The sequence below is a fragment of the Sciurus carolinensis genome, chromosome 1, assembly GCF_902686445.1.
Source record: "Sciurus carolinensis chromosome 1, mSciCar1.2, whole genome shotgun sequence".
NCBI classification, from domain to species: Eukaryota; Metazoa; Chordata; class Mammalia; order Rodentia; family Sciuridae; genus Sciurus; species Sciurus carolinensis.
In genome coordinates this window covers 110,516,530-110,532,697 of record NC_062213.1, presented here as the reverse complement: position 1 = coordinate 110,532,697, position 16,168 = coordinate 110,516,530, and the positions used below count along the sequence as shown (strand labels likewise).

At 40.6% G+C, this 16,168-nt stretch overlaps 1 protein-coding gene across 1 annotated transcript; it reads left to right on the top strand.

The window, feature by feature from the left end:
- Window positions 1-4,302: 4,302 nt before the first annotated feature.
- On the top strand, window positions 4,303-5,253 carry LOC124977839 (olfactory receptor 11A1-like). Its single transcript, XM_047541716.1, has one exon. The coding sequence runs from the start codon at window positions 4,303-4,305 to the stop codon at window positions 5,251-5,253; it is 951 nt and encodes a 316-aa protein (XP_047397672.1).
- The last annotated feature ends 10,915 nt before the right edge of the window (window positions 5,254-16,168 follow it).

The following is a 16,168-nucleotide window of genomic DNA, read 5'->3' as shown; positions in this document are numbered from 1 at the left end:
AGGCAAACCTTACTTCATTTTGGTCAAGTTTACAGGTAGGTGTATTTTTGCATGAAAGCAAGGTTCCACATGTCTAGCCCAGTTCTGTGAATCCAGGGGAGGTAGCTGTGCTGTAGCCTTTGTGACTGAGTTCCCCAAAATAGGAGTGGATCCCTCCAAGGCACCGGTAGGCAAAACTAATCTATTCTGCTGGTATTCACTTCTGTTTTTCCTGTTTTGAGTCTGTCTCTTGCAAGACGAGGGTGGGGTACAATGCCCTAAAGTACTAAATTAATTGCCAGTTCAGTGGCAGAATCAAAATACTTGTTTATTTGTTTAACCAATTGTTCCTCCAAGTTGACCAGCAACTGTCCTCAAGATCTGGATGGTGGTTGAGTTGATTGGTTGTTCTTTGAGCTTTAATTCAGCTCAGAGAATGAATCCCATTCAGATGGCTCCCATGTCACCTCACAACCTCTTTTGATTTGTTGTTGGTGATGGTGGAAGCAACAAATCTGTGATAATTTACTGAGTATTTGTGCTTTTACCTTGCTTTGTGATCAGCTCCTTCTCTTTCCTACAAACTTGCTTTCTATGTGAATCCTGGAGGAAGGACATGCTTCCCAATTGGGAAAAAAAAATTCAAAATTCAGGTTTGGAAAGAATATTAAATACCATCAATCCAAATAATTCTCCAGTGCTTCCATGGGTCTCTTCTAATTATCTTCACAAGCTGTTCTTGTTGAACATCTCCAGTGAAGGGGAGCAGCTGCCTTCTCCAAATAGTACTAACTGTACTGGGCAAAACTGGGAGGGAAGGAAGGAGTGAAAGAGAAAGAGATGAAGAAGAGAGGAGAGGGAGAAGAAAATGAGAAGAATAAAGGAGGGAAAAGCAGGACCACATACTGAGCACTTTCTCTGATCTCTATCCTGTGTCAGCATGATTTGCAGACATATTGTATAATTTGCTGGACTTGCAGATCTAGAGTCAAGCAGTGAATGTGAACACAGTTAACGTAGGACCACATTATCAGAAACCACCCTCTAGCTTTTTGAACAATATCCTTTTATAATTTCCTCACTTCTCCTAAAGAGATAAGGGAAAAGATAGTGGTTGTTTGTTGGGGTAGGGAGGTCAGTATTACAGACCTTTCTGTTGCTCTTAAGAGCCATGTCTACCTAGACCTGGAGAGAACAGATATCTCTTCCCTTAAAGGTTGTCACGCTTGCTCTTGCCCAGACATCTTTGTGGTTGAGTAGGGATTTGAATCCAGCCTGTTTAGTTTTGAAAACTGTGCTGTGTCTTTCTGGTCAGGTCTCTCCCACTTTGCACCTGACTTTCCTTTCTCCATAGTGGCTCCCTGTGCTGCATCCAAAGGGTGAAGAAGACCTGCAGGAGCAAGAAATTGCCTGGCGGAGAGGAAGAGCCAATTCCCTGCGCATTCTCCAAAAGAGTTCTTACAATGTTTAATGTGATAGATTAACTTGATTTTAAAGACTCTTAGGAAGAAAGCTGGACATGGTGTTACATGCCTGTAATCCTAGCATTTGGGAGGCTGAGGCAGAAGGATTGCAAGTTCTAGGCCAGGCTCAGCAACTGAGACCCTCAGCAACTTAGCAAGACCCTGTTTCAAAAGCTAGAATAAAAAGAAATAAAAAGGATAGGATGTGAGCCAGTGGTAAAACACCCCAATACATAATAAATAAATAAATAAATAAATAAATAAATAAATAAAAATGAAAAGAAAAAGATCGTGAAGAATATAAAAGTAGCAGATTGGGATGAAATTTTCTCTTCCTACCTCTGTGAGATGAGGCAAACTAGTCTTTGCAGCCAGGTCCCAGGAGACGCAATGTTAGTGGTTAGTTGCATGAGATCCAGAGTAAGTCTAAATCTCATCTCTGTTATTTTCTAGCTGATGATCATTTAAGGTCTCTGTGCCTCCATATAAAGTGTACCTGCATCTGTAAAGTGAGCATTACAAGCGTACTCACCACATAATGATTATATGAGTCCCGTGTTTTTAGAACTTAGAAGAGTACTTGGGGTAGTCATGGCATCCTTATTAACAGCAGCAGCAGCAGCATTCAGTCAGCTGGAAGTGTTCCGTCATAACTGGAGCTCTTTCTCTGAGTTCTCTGGTCATTATTTGTGCTTCACAGGGAGTGGAGAGAAGTCCTCCCTTTGTGCCTTTTCCATGTGCCTCTCAAGGAGTCAGGGTTGGAATCACCGTTGCTGGGCATCCTTTGGGCACCTGGAAAGTTGGAACTAGTACTCCATAGCCTGGTCCCTAGGATCAGTGCCATATCCCCAGTTCTTTTTATATTTTATTTAGAGACAAGTTCTTGTTAAGTTGCTTAGAGCCTTGCTAAATTTCTGAGGCTGACTTTGAACTCGCATCCTCCTCCCTCAGCCTACAGAGCCTCTGGGATTACAGGCATGTGCCTCTGTGCCCGGCCTGGATCAGTTTTAAAATGGAATTAGTGTATTGTAAAAATGCTGTCAGTGTGATAAACGGTGGCAGGGACAGCTTCATTACTCACACAATTACATGGGCAAAGGATATTGCAAAGGAGATTGGTATCTCCTGAGTACTCTGGTATCTCCTGAGTACACTGAGTACTCTGTAGCCCTGAGTACTCAGTGACAGCCCAAACTGTTCATTTATATGATTTTTGCACATGTTAGGCACATTTTAAGTTTATAATCAACCCTGCATCCCATTTTACGAATGCCAAACTGTGTGTCAAAGAAGTTAAACTAATGGGTCAAAGTTTGACCCATAAAGCAGAATCCCTAGCTTTGTTTTAGGGCTCTCTTTCTACTCATGGTAAATACCTCTGTTACACTCATACCTGGTTTTTTGTGCTTGTATGTAGGTTTTCTCTTCTCATCTTACTTCTCTGAGCCTTTTAGTTCCTCCGTAAGGAGGTGCCAGTATAGTCCTAGGGGTTGAAGAATAATAAACTGGAATAAGCCTCAGATCCTATCTGTGACTTCCATAGTATTTTGGAGGCAAATTCTCATATTTTCCCTGAACTTTCACCAAGATGGAACTGAAGAGGAGACCTGGGATTCTTTAACTCATTTAAAAGAACCCAAGGCTATCTTATACTCGTGGTTGATTGTACGTACTGCTTTAGGCCACCTGATTCTGAATCTTTATTTCCCATTTGCTGCAGGCTTAAAGTCTTTTTAAATTTTTAAAAATTTTTTACAGACTGAATTTTGATTCATTGTACACAAATGGGGTACATCTTTTCATTTCTATGGTTGTGCACGATGTAGATTCATACCATTCATGTAATCATATGTGTACATAGGGTAATGATGTCTATCTCATTCCACCATTTTTATACCCCCCTCCCTCATAGAAGAATGGAGGAACTTTAGATTAAAGTCTTTTTAATGAGTCTGATTTTGTCTATTTAAAACTGTGAGTGCCAGGCTTGCTGGTGCACACCTGTAATCCCAGACACTAGGGAGGCTGAGGCAGGAGGATCACAAGTTCAAAGCCAGCCTGGGCAACGTAGCAAGATCCTGTCTCAGCTGCTGATGTAACTAATTGGTAGAGTGCCCCTGGGTTCAATCTCCAGTACCACAAAAAATAAGCAAATAAAAGATGAGAGAAAACATTCCTGCCCTGGGTTACACCTCTATGTGCATTGACCTTAGCATCAGAGAATCTCAAACCCCATACTAGCAGGATTTTCTTTTGATAGTACCATGGAGACCAGGACAGAAGTAAGAAAATTAACTCCCAATTCATTAAGTGGTTGAAAAAGAGAGAAAATAAAATTGATTCGACAACAACTAATTTCCCTGAAGGTCAACAGTGCCTTGGGTCCTTGGCTCTCTAGATCCTCTCTGAGAGTTTGCAAACCCTACAGATGTGCTCCTCCTCTTCTTTTCTGTCTCACTTCCCATTTAACTCTTCCTTCCTTTCTGGAACTCCTTGGACCATGACAGTACACTCAGGAAGAACCAGTGGGTGATTCTCCCTCCTTTTCTTTGTTCTCCCTCCCCTTTGCAGTCCTCTTTCTCTTCCTCTGTTTCTGCCTTCCCCAAAGACTGACATTGCTTCTGACAAAATGAAGACACAGAGAGGAGAAGAGGAGGGCACTGAAGTCCCAGGTTCTTATTGCAGATACTTTCATTTCCCATTTTAGGTCTGGAAACAAAAAGATGATCTCTCTTCACTTGAATAAAAACCTGGGTGAGGAACAAAAAACATTTCTTGTCCATGTTCTCTAGGTAAGCTAGAACCTTCTACATTTTGTATGTTTCATCGCTGGGTATTCTGCTTCTAGGGAAGCAGAGGTATGGTAATCCCGCCTTGGGAAAACCAAACAGTGATAGTGGAATTTGTGCTTCGAGGATTCTCTTCCATCCTGCACCTAAATATTTCCCTCTTTGTGATGTTTTTAGTTTTCTACATCTTAACTATTTCTGGAAACATCCTCATTGTCCTCCTCGTTTTGTTCAACCATCCCCTCCACACCCCCATGTACTTCTTCCTGGTGAATTTGTCCTTTCTGGAGATCTGGTACACCTCCAACATTGTCCCTAAGATGTTGCTGATTATCATATTTGAACAGAAGACTATCTCTGTGGCTGGATGTCTGGCACAGTTCTACTTCTTTGGATCCTTGGCTGCTACAGAGTGCCTTTTGCTTGCTGTGATGTCCTATGACCGCTACCTGGCCATCTGCCAACCTCTCCGCTACACTGTCCTCATGACTGGCCCCCTCTGCATCAGGTTGGCTGCTGGTTCTTGGATCTGCTGCTTCCTCCTCACATCAGTCACCATGGTCCTGCTGTGTAGACTAACATTCTGTGGACCTAATGAGATTGATCACTTCTTTTGTGACTTTACCCCACTGGTCCATCTTTCCTGCATGGACACCTCACTGACTGAGACCATTGCCTTTGCTACCTCTTCTGCAGTGACTCTGGTCCCTTTTCTCCTCATCACAGCTTCCTACTCCTGCATACTTGCTTCTATCCTAAGAATCCCATCAGGTTCAGGCCGGAGAAAGGCCTTCTCCACCTGCTCTTCCCACATCATTGTGGTCACGGTGTTTTATGGAACACTGATTGCCACTTACCTTGTGCCCTCAACCAGCTCTTCCCAACTCTTGCGCAAAGGGTTCTCTCTGCTTTATACCATCCTGACACCCATGTCCAACCCCATCATCTACAGCCTGAGAAACAGAGACATCCATGAAGCTCTGAAGAATTGCTTGAGAAAGAAGTCTGGTTTACTCATATGATGCAGAAAGAAAGATACAGAGCTGTATCAGATGGCCAGATACCTCTGAGGATGGCTGTGAAAATGACTGAGTTCTGACACTCTAGAGTGAACTAGTGTCTCAGCTAATGATCTAAGCAGGTTGGACTCTGCTCCATCATCTCTTATATCCTTGGATTCTTGTGCAAAATTTCATACTCAAAAGGAACTGATAAGGCACTCCACTCACTTATTCAAATATATCAAGGCTGCTATGTCCAATGCACTGTGTGGACATAAATTATAAAATTATGGGCAAAAGCAGAGGAATCCCCTGTTCTCATTGAACTCAAAATCTTGGAGGAAACAAAATGTTAACTAACAAATGTAAAACTACAAATATAAAAGTACACTTGTGATTCAAAATTGAAAATAATAAGATGACTACTATGTACCCATTACAATGGCCAAAATCCAAAACACTTACAATAGTAAATGCTGGTGAGGATGTGGAACAACAGAAATTCTAATTCATCGCTGATGGGCATGTAAAACAGTACATCACTTTGAAAGACAGTCTTGAATTTTCTCATAAAACTAAACATAGTTTTACAATATGATTTAGCAAACATGCTCTTTGTTATTTACCCAAGTTAGCTGAAAACACTTCTATTAAAAAAAAACCATACACGGATGTCTATGCATTATTCATAGTTGCCAAAACTTGAAAGCAAACAAGATGCCCTTCAGTAGGTGAATGGACAAACTGTGGTAATTCAAACAATGAAATATTATTTAAGGCTAAAAAGAAATGAATTATTGAGACATGAAAAAACACAGAGAACCCTTAAATGCACATCACTAAGTGAAAGCAGCCAGGCTGGAAAGCTCCATACTGTAGGAGTCCAACTATATGACATTCTGCAAAAGGAAAAACTGTGGAGCCCATAAAACAATATTTACCAGGTGTAAGCAGGGAGGGAGGATGAATAAGCAGAGCACAGAGGAATTTTAGGGCAGTGAAACTACTCTGTAGGATATAATGAGGGTAAACACGTGTCATTAAACATTTTTTCCAAGTGCACAGAATGTACAGTGACAAGGGTAAACCCTACTTGAACTTGACTGCTAACAATGTGTCACTGTAGACTCACTGGTCATAACAATTGCGCTCCACTTAGGTGTGGGATCTTATAGTGGGAAGGTTGTGTGTGTGTAGGGGAAGGGGACATGTGGGAAATTCTGCACTTTCTGTTCAGTTTTGCTGTGAACCTACAACTTCTCTAAAAAATAAATTTGTTTTAGAAAATAATTATAAAATATCTAACTTTAAATCAAGAAGGTGGAGCTTTAGTCCCTTTTTCGGGAGTAGATTTGGCCTTGGAAAAGTATTTTCTAATCCTTTTCACTTTTGAACTTAGAAGCTGGAAAATGAAAAATGAGAAAGGAGAAAATGAATCAAGCAAAGAACTCATGACAACACCTCTGGCACTATATCTCCTGTCACCACCGTGGGAAACTCAATTGGAAGTTAGGGTTTTACATTTATTGAGTGCCATCTCCTCTTGCCAGGCTCCCTGCCAGGCTCTTTGGGCTTACTTCCCTTCCTGATTTCAGTAGAAAGGCAAAAGGTGAGTGGCATGAGTTTGCTCTTAGATCTTTTAAATTCCAGAGAGCTGAACTGACTTCAGAGTGGAAAAGCCATGGTCAGCATTGCACACTGGATTGTTGTCTGCCTCTTTGTCTGGTTTCTGCAAGTTATGCTTCCCTGGTGCTGAGAACAGGGTTATCTCTTGCCTAAAACTTTTCTCTTCTTTTGAATCATACAAAGAGATTATGTTCAGCATTCATGGAGGTCAGTCAAAACCCTAGCTGGGAAGCAGCACATGTGGTACTGTCTGAAAATATACTCAGGCTTTACATTATGAAGAGAAAATCATCCTGTCCTTGTACATCCTTTAAACTAGGAGAATATTGTTGAGATTATCTTAGGGTGAAAGCAAATGTTACTGGCTTTCAGTTATCCACAGGTGGCTCATCTGCAGCAAATGACAATGTCAGATGAGCTTTGGGGGAAGTTTGATGGCTAGATAAGAGAGCAGGCTTTTGCATCATGGGCAAATTTTGAGTTCAAGCTCTGTCACTTTCTAACAGTTTGGCTTTGGGTAAGTTACTAAACTCACTAATCTTAGCCTTCCTTTATCTGTGAAGGAGGAAATGCAGTGCCATCTCATACTGATGCTCAGTGAGAATGTACACTGCACTTGCTGGTTATGAGGAGAGCTCAGTGGATGAAGAGCTCTAGTAACTCTTCTTCCAGGTTCTATCGTCCACATCAAAGCCTAGTCAAAACTATTATCTGGTAGGAATTCAGTTTTGATTTTATAAAGCGATAAAAGCTCAAAATTGTCAAGAACTGGGAAGAACATATGGATCACCTTGTTGATGTTCTCTCGCAGATAGGAAAGTGGGCTCTTAGAGGACTGGGTAGACTTTCCCTGGGTAACTGTAGAACAAAGGCTAGAATCCAGCACTTCTGTCTCTGACCCAGACCTATACATCCAATACCTCACCAACCCAGCTCAGTGACTTCTTTTCTTGCCCAGGGACACATAAGGAAGTCATTTTGTATATACCACAACTGCTGCTAGGATCACCTTTTGAGACATTTGGCAGGGAAAGTGTATAGTTGTTTTGTTATTTTTAGTCAGCTTTTGCATTTCTGTGAGTAAAATACCTGACCAGAAAACCTCAGAGGAAGAAACATTTGTTTGGGTTTCACAGTTTCAGAGGTATCAGTCTATAAATGGGCAACTCCATTGTTTTGGGTTCAAGTTTGTAAGGGGTAAGGTTGCAGCAGAGGTAGCTGCTCCCCTCAAAGCAGCAAGGAAGGAGAGAGAGAGAGAGAGAGAGAGAAGGGAGAGAGAGAGAGAGAAAGAGAGAGAGAGAAGAGGAAGGGGCTGCAGGAAGAACGAGCCTTTCAGGGTACATCTCCAGTGACCTTTCTCCTCCAGTCATGCTCCACCAGCCCACAGTTACCACCCAGTCATTTAAACCAGAATAGACAATAAGGTCACAGCTCTCATAGTTCAATCATTTCACCTCTGAATATTCCTGAATTAATAGGAGCTTTGGGGGGACACCTCATATCCACACCATAACAATAGCGTATCACATTCTTTAATGCCCCTACTAGCCCTGAGCCCCATGGTGCACTTCCTACAAGGTCATAGCCTGGAATCAGGTCATGAAGCCTCAGGGGTTTTGTGGTGAGCAAACCACTGTCATCTGGGGAAATATTTCCCCATTATTCCTTTTACAGGAAGCCACAACTCCCAGCCTTTCAAATAGGGAAGGGAAGATGCTGGGTAGAACTGGCTTCCTATTTCCATTGAGACATGAAAATGAAACATGACACTTGGGAGCTCCTTCTGAGTCAGTAAGGGCTGTAGAACTGGATGAACCATATCCTTGGTCTCATAACTGGCAGTAAACCCCAAACCCTAGCTAAAGAACCCAGACGTCTTACCACCTGTATCTGAGGGTTTCTATCCTTAGAGTTGGGCAAAGGCACCTAAGAAGGCACCAAAAAATGAAGAAGGGTAAGCAGTCTCTGAGCCCCACCCCTGTGTTCCCTAAGCAGTTCTGCTTTTATCTATCTTATTTATTGCTGTTCCATTTAAAACTTTATTTGAATAAAGACTTCTGCGCTTGTATGTGTGTATATCTATATATAGATATACACACGCACCCACAAACATGTACATATATGTTTTCCCCAGACCTTTCTTTTTTATTGCTTCCCTATTTCTTTGCTAGAAAAAATATACAAAACATGGAATTCATGTGTGGCTTAAGGTCAAGGACAGTAGGTGTAATCTGGCTGAGATGAGAACAAGAGAGAGTATTTGGAGAAGGCCAGCTGGGATGGCCAGCCTTTGTAGATGATGCTGTGTCACAGCTGCTGCACTGTCATTTTTAAAAATTACTTTTAATTAGCACATAATAATTATGCACATTTACAGGGCACAGTGTGGTAATTAGGTACATGTATACATGTCCTGATCAAATAAGGGCAGTTAGCATTTCTGTCTCCTTAAACATTTACCAACCTTTGTGTTGAAAGCTCACAAACATCATTCTAGTTCTTTACAAAATATGTAAGAAGTCGTCATGAACTATAGTTACCCTCTTCTGCTGTACGACACTAAAACGTTTCTGTCCTATCTGTTTTGGGACCCAGTATCCAACCTCTCTCTATTCCATCAACCCTCTGTAGCCTCCAATAGTCATGATTCTACTCTTTTCTTCTGTGAGATCAACTTTTTAAACTTCCACATTTGACTGAAAACATGCAGTCCTCGCCTTCCTGTGTCTGGCTTGTTTCACTTAACATAATGTCCCCAATACCATCCATGTTGCTGCAAGTGATAGGATTTCATTTTCATTTTATGACTGAATAATGCCTAATTGTGTATATATCACATTTTCCTTATCCATTCATCTGCAGATGGAGATCAGAAACCATCAGCGGATGGGTTGATTGGAAAAAGGACAATCTCTTCAATAAATGGTGTTGGGAAAACTGGCTATATCTATGCAGAGGAAAAATTCATATACAAAAGTCAATTCAAAATGGATCAAACACCTAAACGTAGACTATGCAACTACTAAAAGAAAATGTAGGGGAAACACTTCAAGACATTGGTATAGGCTAAGATGCTTTTGGGGGGGATAAGACCCTACAAACACAGGCAACAAAATAAAAAATAGGCAAATAGAACTTTATCAAAGTAAGAAGATTTTGCACAGCAAAGGAAATAATCAACAGAGTTAAGAGATAACCTGTAGACTAGGAGAAAATGTTTGCAAACTATCTGACAAGGGATTGATAGGCAAGATATGTAAGGAACTCCAAAGTTCTTTTTTAATCTGATTTAAAAAATGGGCAAATGATCTGAATAGACATTTCTCAGCATAAGATATACAAATGGCAAACAGGCATATGAAAAGAAGTTCAACATCACCAGTCATCAGGGAAATGCAAATCAAAGTCATAATGAGATATCATCTCACTTTAGTCAGAATGACTATTTTACAAAAAAAAAAAAAAGCCCAAAATAAATTCTAGAGAGGATGTGGAAAAAGGGGAACTCTTATACATGTTGGTGTAAATGTAAATTAGTATAGTCACTATGAATAACAGTGTGGAGGTTAGGTTTCTCAAGAAACTAAAATTATAATGAACATCTGATCTATCTATTTCACCTCTGAGTATGAATCCAAAGGAAATGGAATCAATATTCCAAAGAGATACGAACACTCCCTTGTTTAGTGCAGCACTATTCACAATAGCCAAAACACGGAATTAGACTGCAATTTTTAAGCCTCCTGAATTCTTTGACTTACTTCTCTTACACAAGTTGTTTCAAGGCAACATTTGCCAGTGACTTGACCTAACTTATCAAGGATGCCTGTCCTTGTGGGCACTGGATACCCCCAATTAGCATTGGCAACACTGACTTATCTGAGCTTTAAGACTCAGGCATGGGTTAGCCTGTAAAAGAAGCCTCTTATCATTCACAGACAGTCAGATCCCTTCTGATGACAAGAAAAGAGAATGCTACTTGATGATTCATAAGTCCCTGATTATTGTCTCAGTGTTGTGAAGTCCTTTGGTGATTGATGGGTAGACGTAAACATGTATTGTCCCTACTGGATGGTGGTGTGGGGACGGGAAGACATCATATAGCTACCGCTGTCATCAGAGGGAGTAGCTGTGTTTGAGAGATCTATCACTGCTTTTCCGAGTTCAGGCAAGAAAGCATGAAACCCTGTCCTGGGCTACACTGTTATACAGGCTTGCTGGTTTCCTACAATCCATCCAAACTTGCTTGAGATCAAAAAACACGGGACCTTCATAAGAGGGAGTCATAACTTTCATGCTGAAATCTATAGTCTAAGGCATAAAGGAATCATTTCTTGTGCATCCTTTTGGGCCTGCCTGTTCCTCTAAACACTGAGTGAGTGGAGGGTTGTTATATCTGCTTATTTCCTTTATAGCTGAGATCAGGGACTAGTCTCTTAAACACTTTAGATAAAGCTCCAAATTGGAAAAAACAAAGAAGACAGGACAGGTGTTTTCCAAGGAATATATTGAGGAAAATTAACTAATGACATATTGTATTTTGAACTTTGCAAAACTCTTCCATGTACTTCTTAATTTGGTCCTCATTTTGTCTGTAAAGTAGAAATTATCTCCATGGTACAGATGAAGAAACTAAGGCTCAAGGATGCTAAAAGATTTTCTCAAAGTATTTTTGTGAATGCCTTCTAGTTTTCAACCCTCTGTTATTTCCATTACATCCTACTCCTATTTCTAAGTTCCATAATTCAGGTTTCTCTTCTGTAGACTTATTTTTTTTTTTTAAATCATGACTCTACTAACTAACCAGGTACTGTCTTGCCTTTGGGACTTGGATGCAATGTGATATGGATGCAAGCTTGTACTTACAGTGGCCTCTTGCTGGCAACATTGTCCCATATGCATCCTGCTTTTATGTAATGTCTGTGATACATTATACATACTTGACTTAGAACCAATGGATATTATGGGGTTTTGATGATATATACCCAATTTTTGAAACCCAGATTTTAATTCATTTCTCAATATGAATTTTTTGAAATTATGGACATATTCAGATGGTATAAAGCCAAAATGTTGGAATTTTTTAAACTTACGTTGTATAAGATGTAACAATGTAGCAAATTATATGCAGTTTTCTTTTTTATTTAAAAATTTTTAATTATTTTATTTTATTTGTTCTAATTAGTTGTACATGACGGTAGAATGCATTAATACATTTTGATAGATCATATGTAGTGGAGTACAGTCTCTCATTTTTCTGATTATACATATTGCAGGATCACATCGGTCATGCAGTCATACATGTACATGAGGTAATGATGTCTGTTTCACTCTACTATCATTTCTTCCTCCATGCCCCATCCCCTCCCTTCATTCCACTCTACCTACTAAAAAGTAACTTTATTCTTCCCTATCTCCCCACCCCTTATTGTGAATTAGCTTTTGCATAATCATAGAAAACATTTGGCCTTTGGTTTTTTGGGTTTGGCTTATTTCACTTAGCATGATATTCTTTAACTCCATCCATTTACCAGAAAATGCCAGAATTTCATTCTTCTTTAAGGCTGAGTAATATTCCATCATGTATATATACCACATTTTCTTTATCCATTCATCTGTTGAAGGGCATCTAAAAATGATGTTCTATTGTATTCTCTTCAAATCTTTAACTTTAGGATCCATAAGCAAAAATCCAATATGCTATAAATTAAATTTATTCTTCTGTTTGAAGCTTCTAATCTTGCACAGATATTTATTGCTTCTAAACTCTAGTATCCTTGCTTGCCTGTGTGACTTGCTAAAATAAGCTTGGGAGTTCTATCTATTTTCCTCTTATTTTTGTACCAACTATTTTTCAATAAAAGTACTCATTCACCTAGAAGACTAAGAAAGGTCAATGATTTTAACATGATCACATGAGGTTTTGTCCCTTCAGGATACATTTTGGCGGTAATATTGTTAATAGTGAAGGATAAATAATTTGTAGGCTCACTCTTTAACCAAGTTCAAGTCTCCTAAAGTCCCAGGTTCCATGATCATCTGTAATCAATAAAACATGCATTGAAGGGACCAAACCATGAATCTAACAAATCCCCTTTATAATTTAGTGTATTTTTAAAAATTTTCTTGAGATGGGATCTTACTATGTTGTCCAGGCTGGTCTCCAACCCTCAGCCTTCTGATAGGTTGGGATGACAGACACACTCTAATTTAATTTTTTCAAAGTTTCTGAGTATTCTTCTAGCTTGTACAACAACATTGTCTTATTCTCCATTTTTTTGTTGTTCTTATTCCTCCAAATAGATTGTAAACATTGATGGTGAGAATAACATCAGCTCTCAATGAAATCTCACACATTTGGGTATTAGTGGGTATACAGCTTTCCACCCCACCCAAACTCCAGGCCACAGCTACCTCTGGTTTTCAAGCATTAAGATCAGCCTTTCCCAGTGGGTGGTGGAGAGAGGCACATCAAAGGAAAATCTCTCCATTAAAATGTACCTCCAATTTAACTATGAACAACTATTGTCTTGAAATATTCTTTTTGGTATTTCTAAGATACCCCTTTAACAACCAGTTCCCCCTCCATGGGATGCTCCTCCCACTTATCTCTTTCTTCTTCCTACTGTCTTCTCCTGCTCAAATCTTGGGCCCTACCTTCTAGGCCTCACATCTCCTGAAGATATTAAAATATTTTAGAGCAGCTCCTGTGTGCCAGACACAATGCTGGTTAGTGAAAGTACCATGGTGAGCAAGAGCATTCAACAGATGGAGTAAGGCAGAACCTGGCAGGGAAGTGGACAATGCGGACGTGTAGCAAGAGTGCCTGGTCCTGTGTGGACGGCTTTCTAGAGGAACGAAGGTGGATGAGGAGGAAATATTTGGGTGAAGAAGTGAGAGGATATCTTCTAGCCAGAGAAAAAGAGACAGGAAGAAAGGGAGAAGTGGGGAAGGAAAGAAGTACTAGGCTTATTTGTTCAAACAACACGAAGGAAGGAAGATCCAGTGTTACCCTGTGTGGCAGGTCTTGGGGTAAGATGGGAAAAGAATGGCCAGCTGAGAGAGGTTTTTTTGTTTTTGTTTGGTTTTCATGTTGGTACCAGGGATTGAACCCAGCGGCTCTTCACCACTGAGTCACATCTCAGTCCTTTTTATTTTTTGTTTTGAGACAGGGTCTTGCTAAATTGCTGAGATTGGTTTTGAACTTGTGATCCTCCTGTCTCAGCTTCCTGAGCCCCTAGGATCACAGGCGTGCACCATAGTATCTGCATAGCTAAGAGTTGTAAGCTGGTGAGTGACATGATTAAATTTACATTTTAGAAGCCTCTCCTCATAGGGGCAGAGTGAGGAAATACCCAAAATGTCTCAAAGGAGGCTGGGGTCCTGTGACCCAGGTGAGATGAGGGCTCCTGTAATGTCTGTGGGATTGGAGAGAAGGGCCTGCTCTGGAAGTAATTAGGCAAGGGTATAATTTACAGAACTTGGTGGTTGATAGAAGATGGTGAGAGAGAGAGTGAATTAAGAGGACAACTGGTTTCTGTCTTAGGCAACTGAAAGGCTAGTTAAACTTTTCTCCCTCAGGGAGAAGCAGACTGGAGGGTGGGGGCTGAGTTTACTGAACTGCATTTGGACACTGGATTTGAAGTGCCACAGAGACATCTAAGTACATGTATGTGGAGCTTAACTGAAATATTGAGTTGTACACATCTGTGAATGTTCTAAAGATCTGTGAATCTTTAGAAGAGAGAGCTAACCATTGCAACCATAGAATGGGTGAGATGACTGAGAAATGTGAGCCCACCAAGAAGCCTCTCCTTAGCACCTCCACTTTAGGGCCTGTCAGGTGGTTACAGCCCTAAGTAAGGGGAAGTTATTCCAGCTCTGGAGAGGAGAGTTTGTAAAAGCATTTCCTAAAGTGTTGTTATACTGAAAAAAGTGTTCCTTGATCAAAGCCATGTGCGCGCGCACGCGCGCGCGCACACACACACACACACACACACACACAGAGAAAGAGAGAGAGAGAAAGAGAGAGAGAGGAGACTAAGAATGAAAGAAACTGCTCATGATCAAACAAGTCTGGGAAAAAACACTTATTATATTCCCTGCTTGCAGAATACTAAGGACTGTCAAGCTCTGCAGTAAAGAACCTTCTCATCTTCATTTATCTCAGTTTCCCCCAGGAAACAGCCCTCACTATAGATGATTTCACAATCTAAAAGACAGAGCTGGCTTCCCAGAGGAAGACTTCCAAGTCACGCACTGGGGAGAATGTCATTCGTCTGTTGATTTATCAGATGAAGAAACTAGCAGTCAGTGACTGGTTCCAAGTTTCACAACTGATGAGTCCCACATTTGGGTTGTTGCTAAATCCCTGGACCTTTTCAGTGTAAGAAAACTCCAGTAGTTACAGCAGAATGAAAATTGGAAATATGTTTTTCAAAATCTACTGGCCATGGTGTTTCCTAAACAGCATTCTGTAACCTTGGATTTGAGTCCTAACTTTGCCATTTCCTAGTTGAACAGTCTTAGTTATCTTTCTTCCATCTATAAATGGGGATATGACACTAACTAGTAGGATTATTATTAGATGTTACTATTAATAAACTGAGACCCAGAAGTTGAGATTTGCTCATGGCTAGCAGAGATGAACCTGGGACTGAAACCCATGTGTTTGGCCTCTGAATCTTGTGCTCCCTCTACTAAGCAAATGATTTTTACTGGTGCCGCTTGGATTATGCATTGGGCACTGACCCTGAAAATATCCTCACATAAGGACAATCTGCTTTTGAGGCAGAGAAATCTGAAATGGTGCCCAATTTAAGTGGAGCCAACTGAAGGTACTGTGGGAAGAAAACAGAGTAAGTTCAGAGAGATCTCCCTAAGTCCCAGTCCTAATTTTTTTTTTTAATATTGCTTCTTGAGTTTCACTCCAGTCTCAGTTTACCTGAATGGGAAACTCCAGTAGTGGGTCTAAGAATAGGTATTCTTGAACAGATCCACAGGTCATTCTGAGTTACCACCTTGATTGAGAAGCACTCTTCTTTAGGCAAAAATTTACCACCCAAATAACTCTAGAACCCTTCAGAACTCACAGATTAGTGCCTGAACCAACTTGGTCTTCAGGTTTCCCTTTGTTTCACAGAAACCATTTTAGGGTGGGCTGTGGGAGGAAGCTTCTAAGAAGCCTCTGGGGAAGGGTTGAACCTCTGAGGCTAAGAGGGTGGACGGACTCAGCCTCACTTCCTCCCTCTCCTCATCTGGGCTTCCTGTCGTCACAGTACCGACGTATTTTTTTCTCCCTTCACTTCTC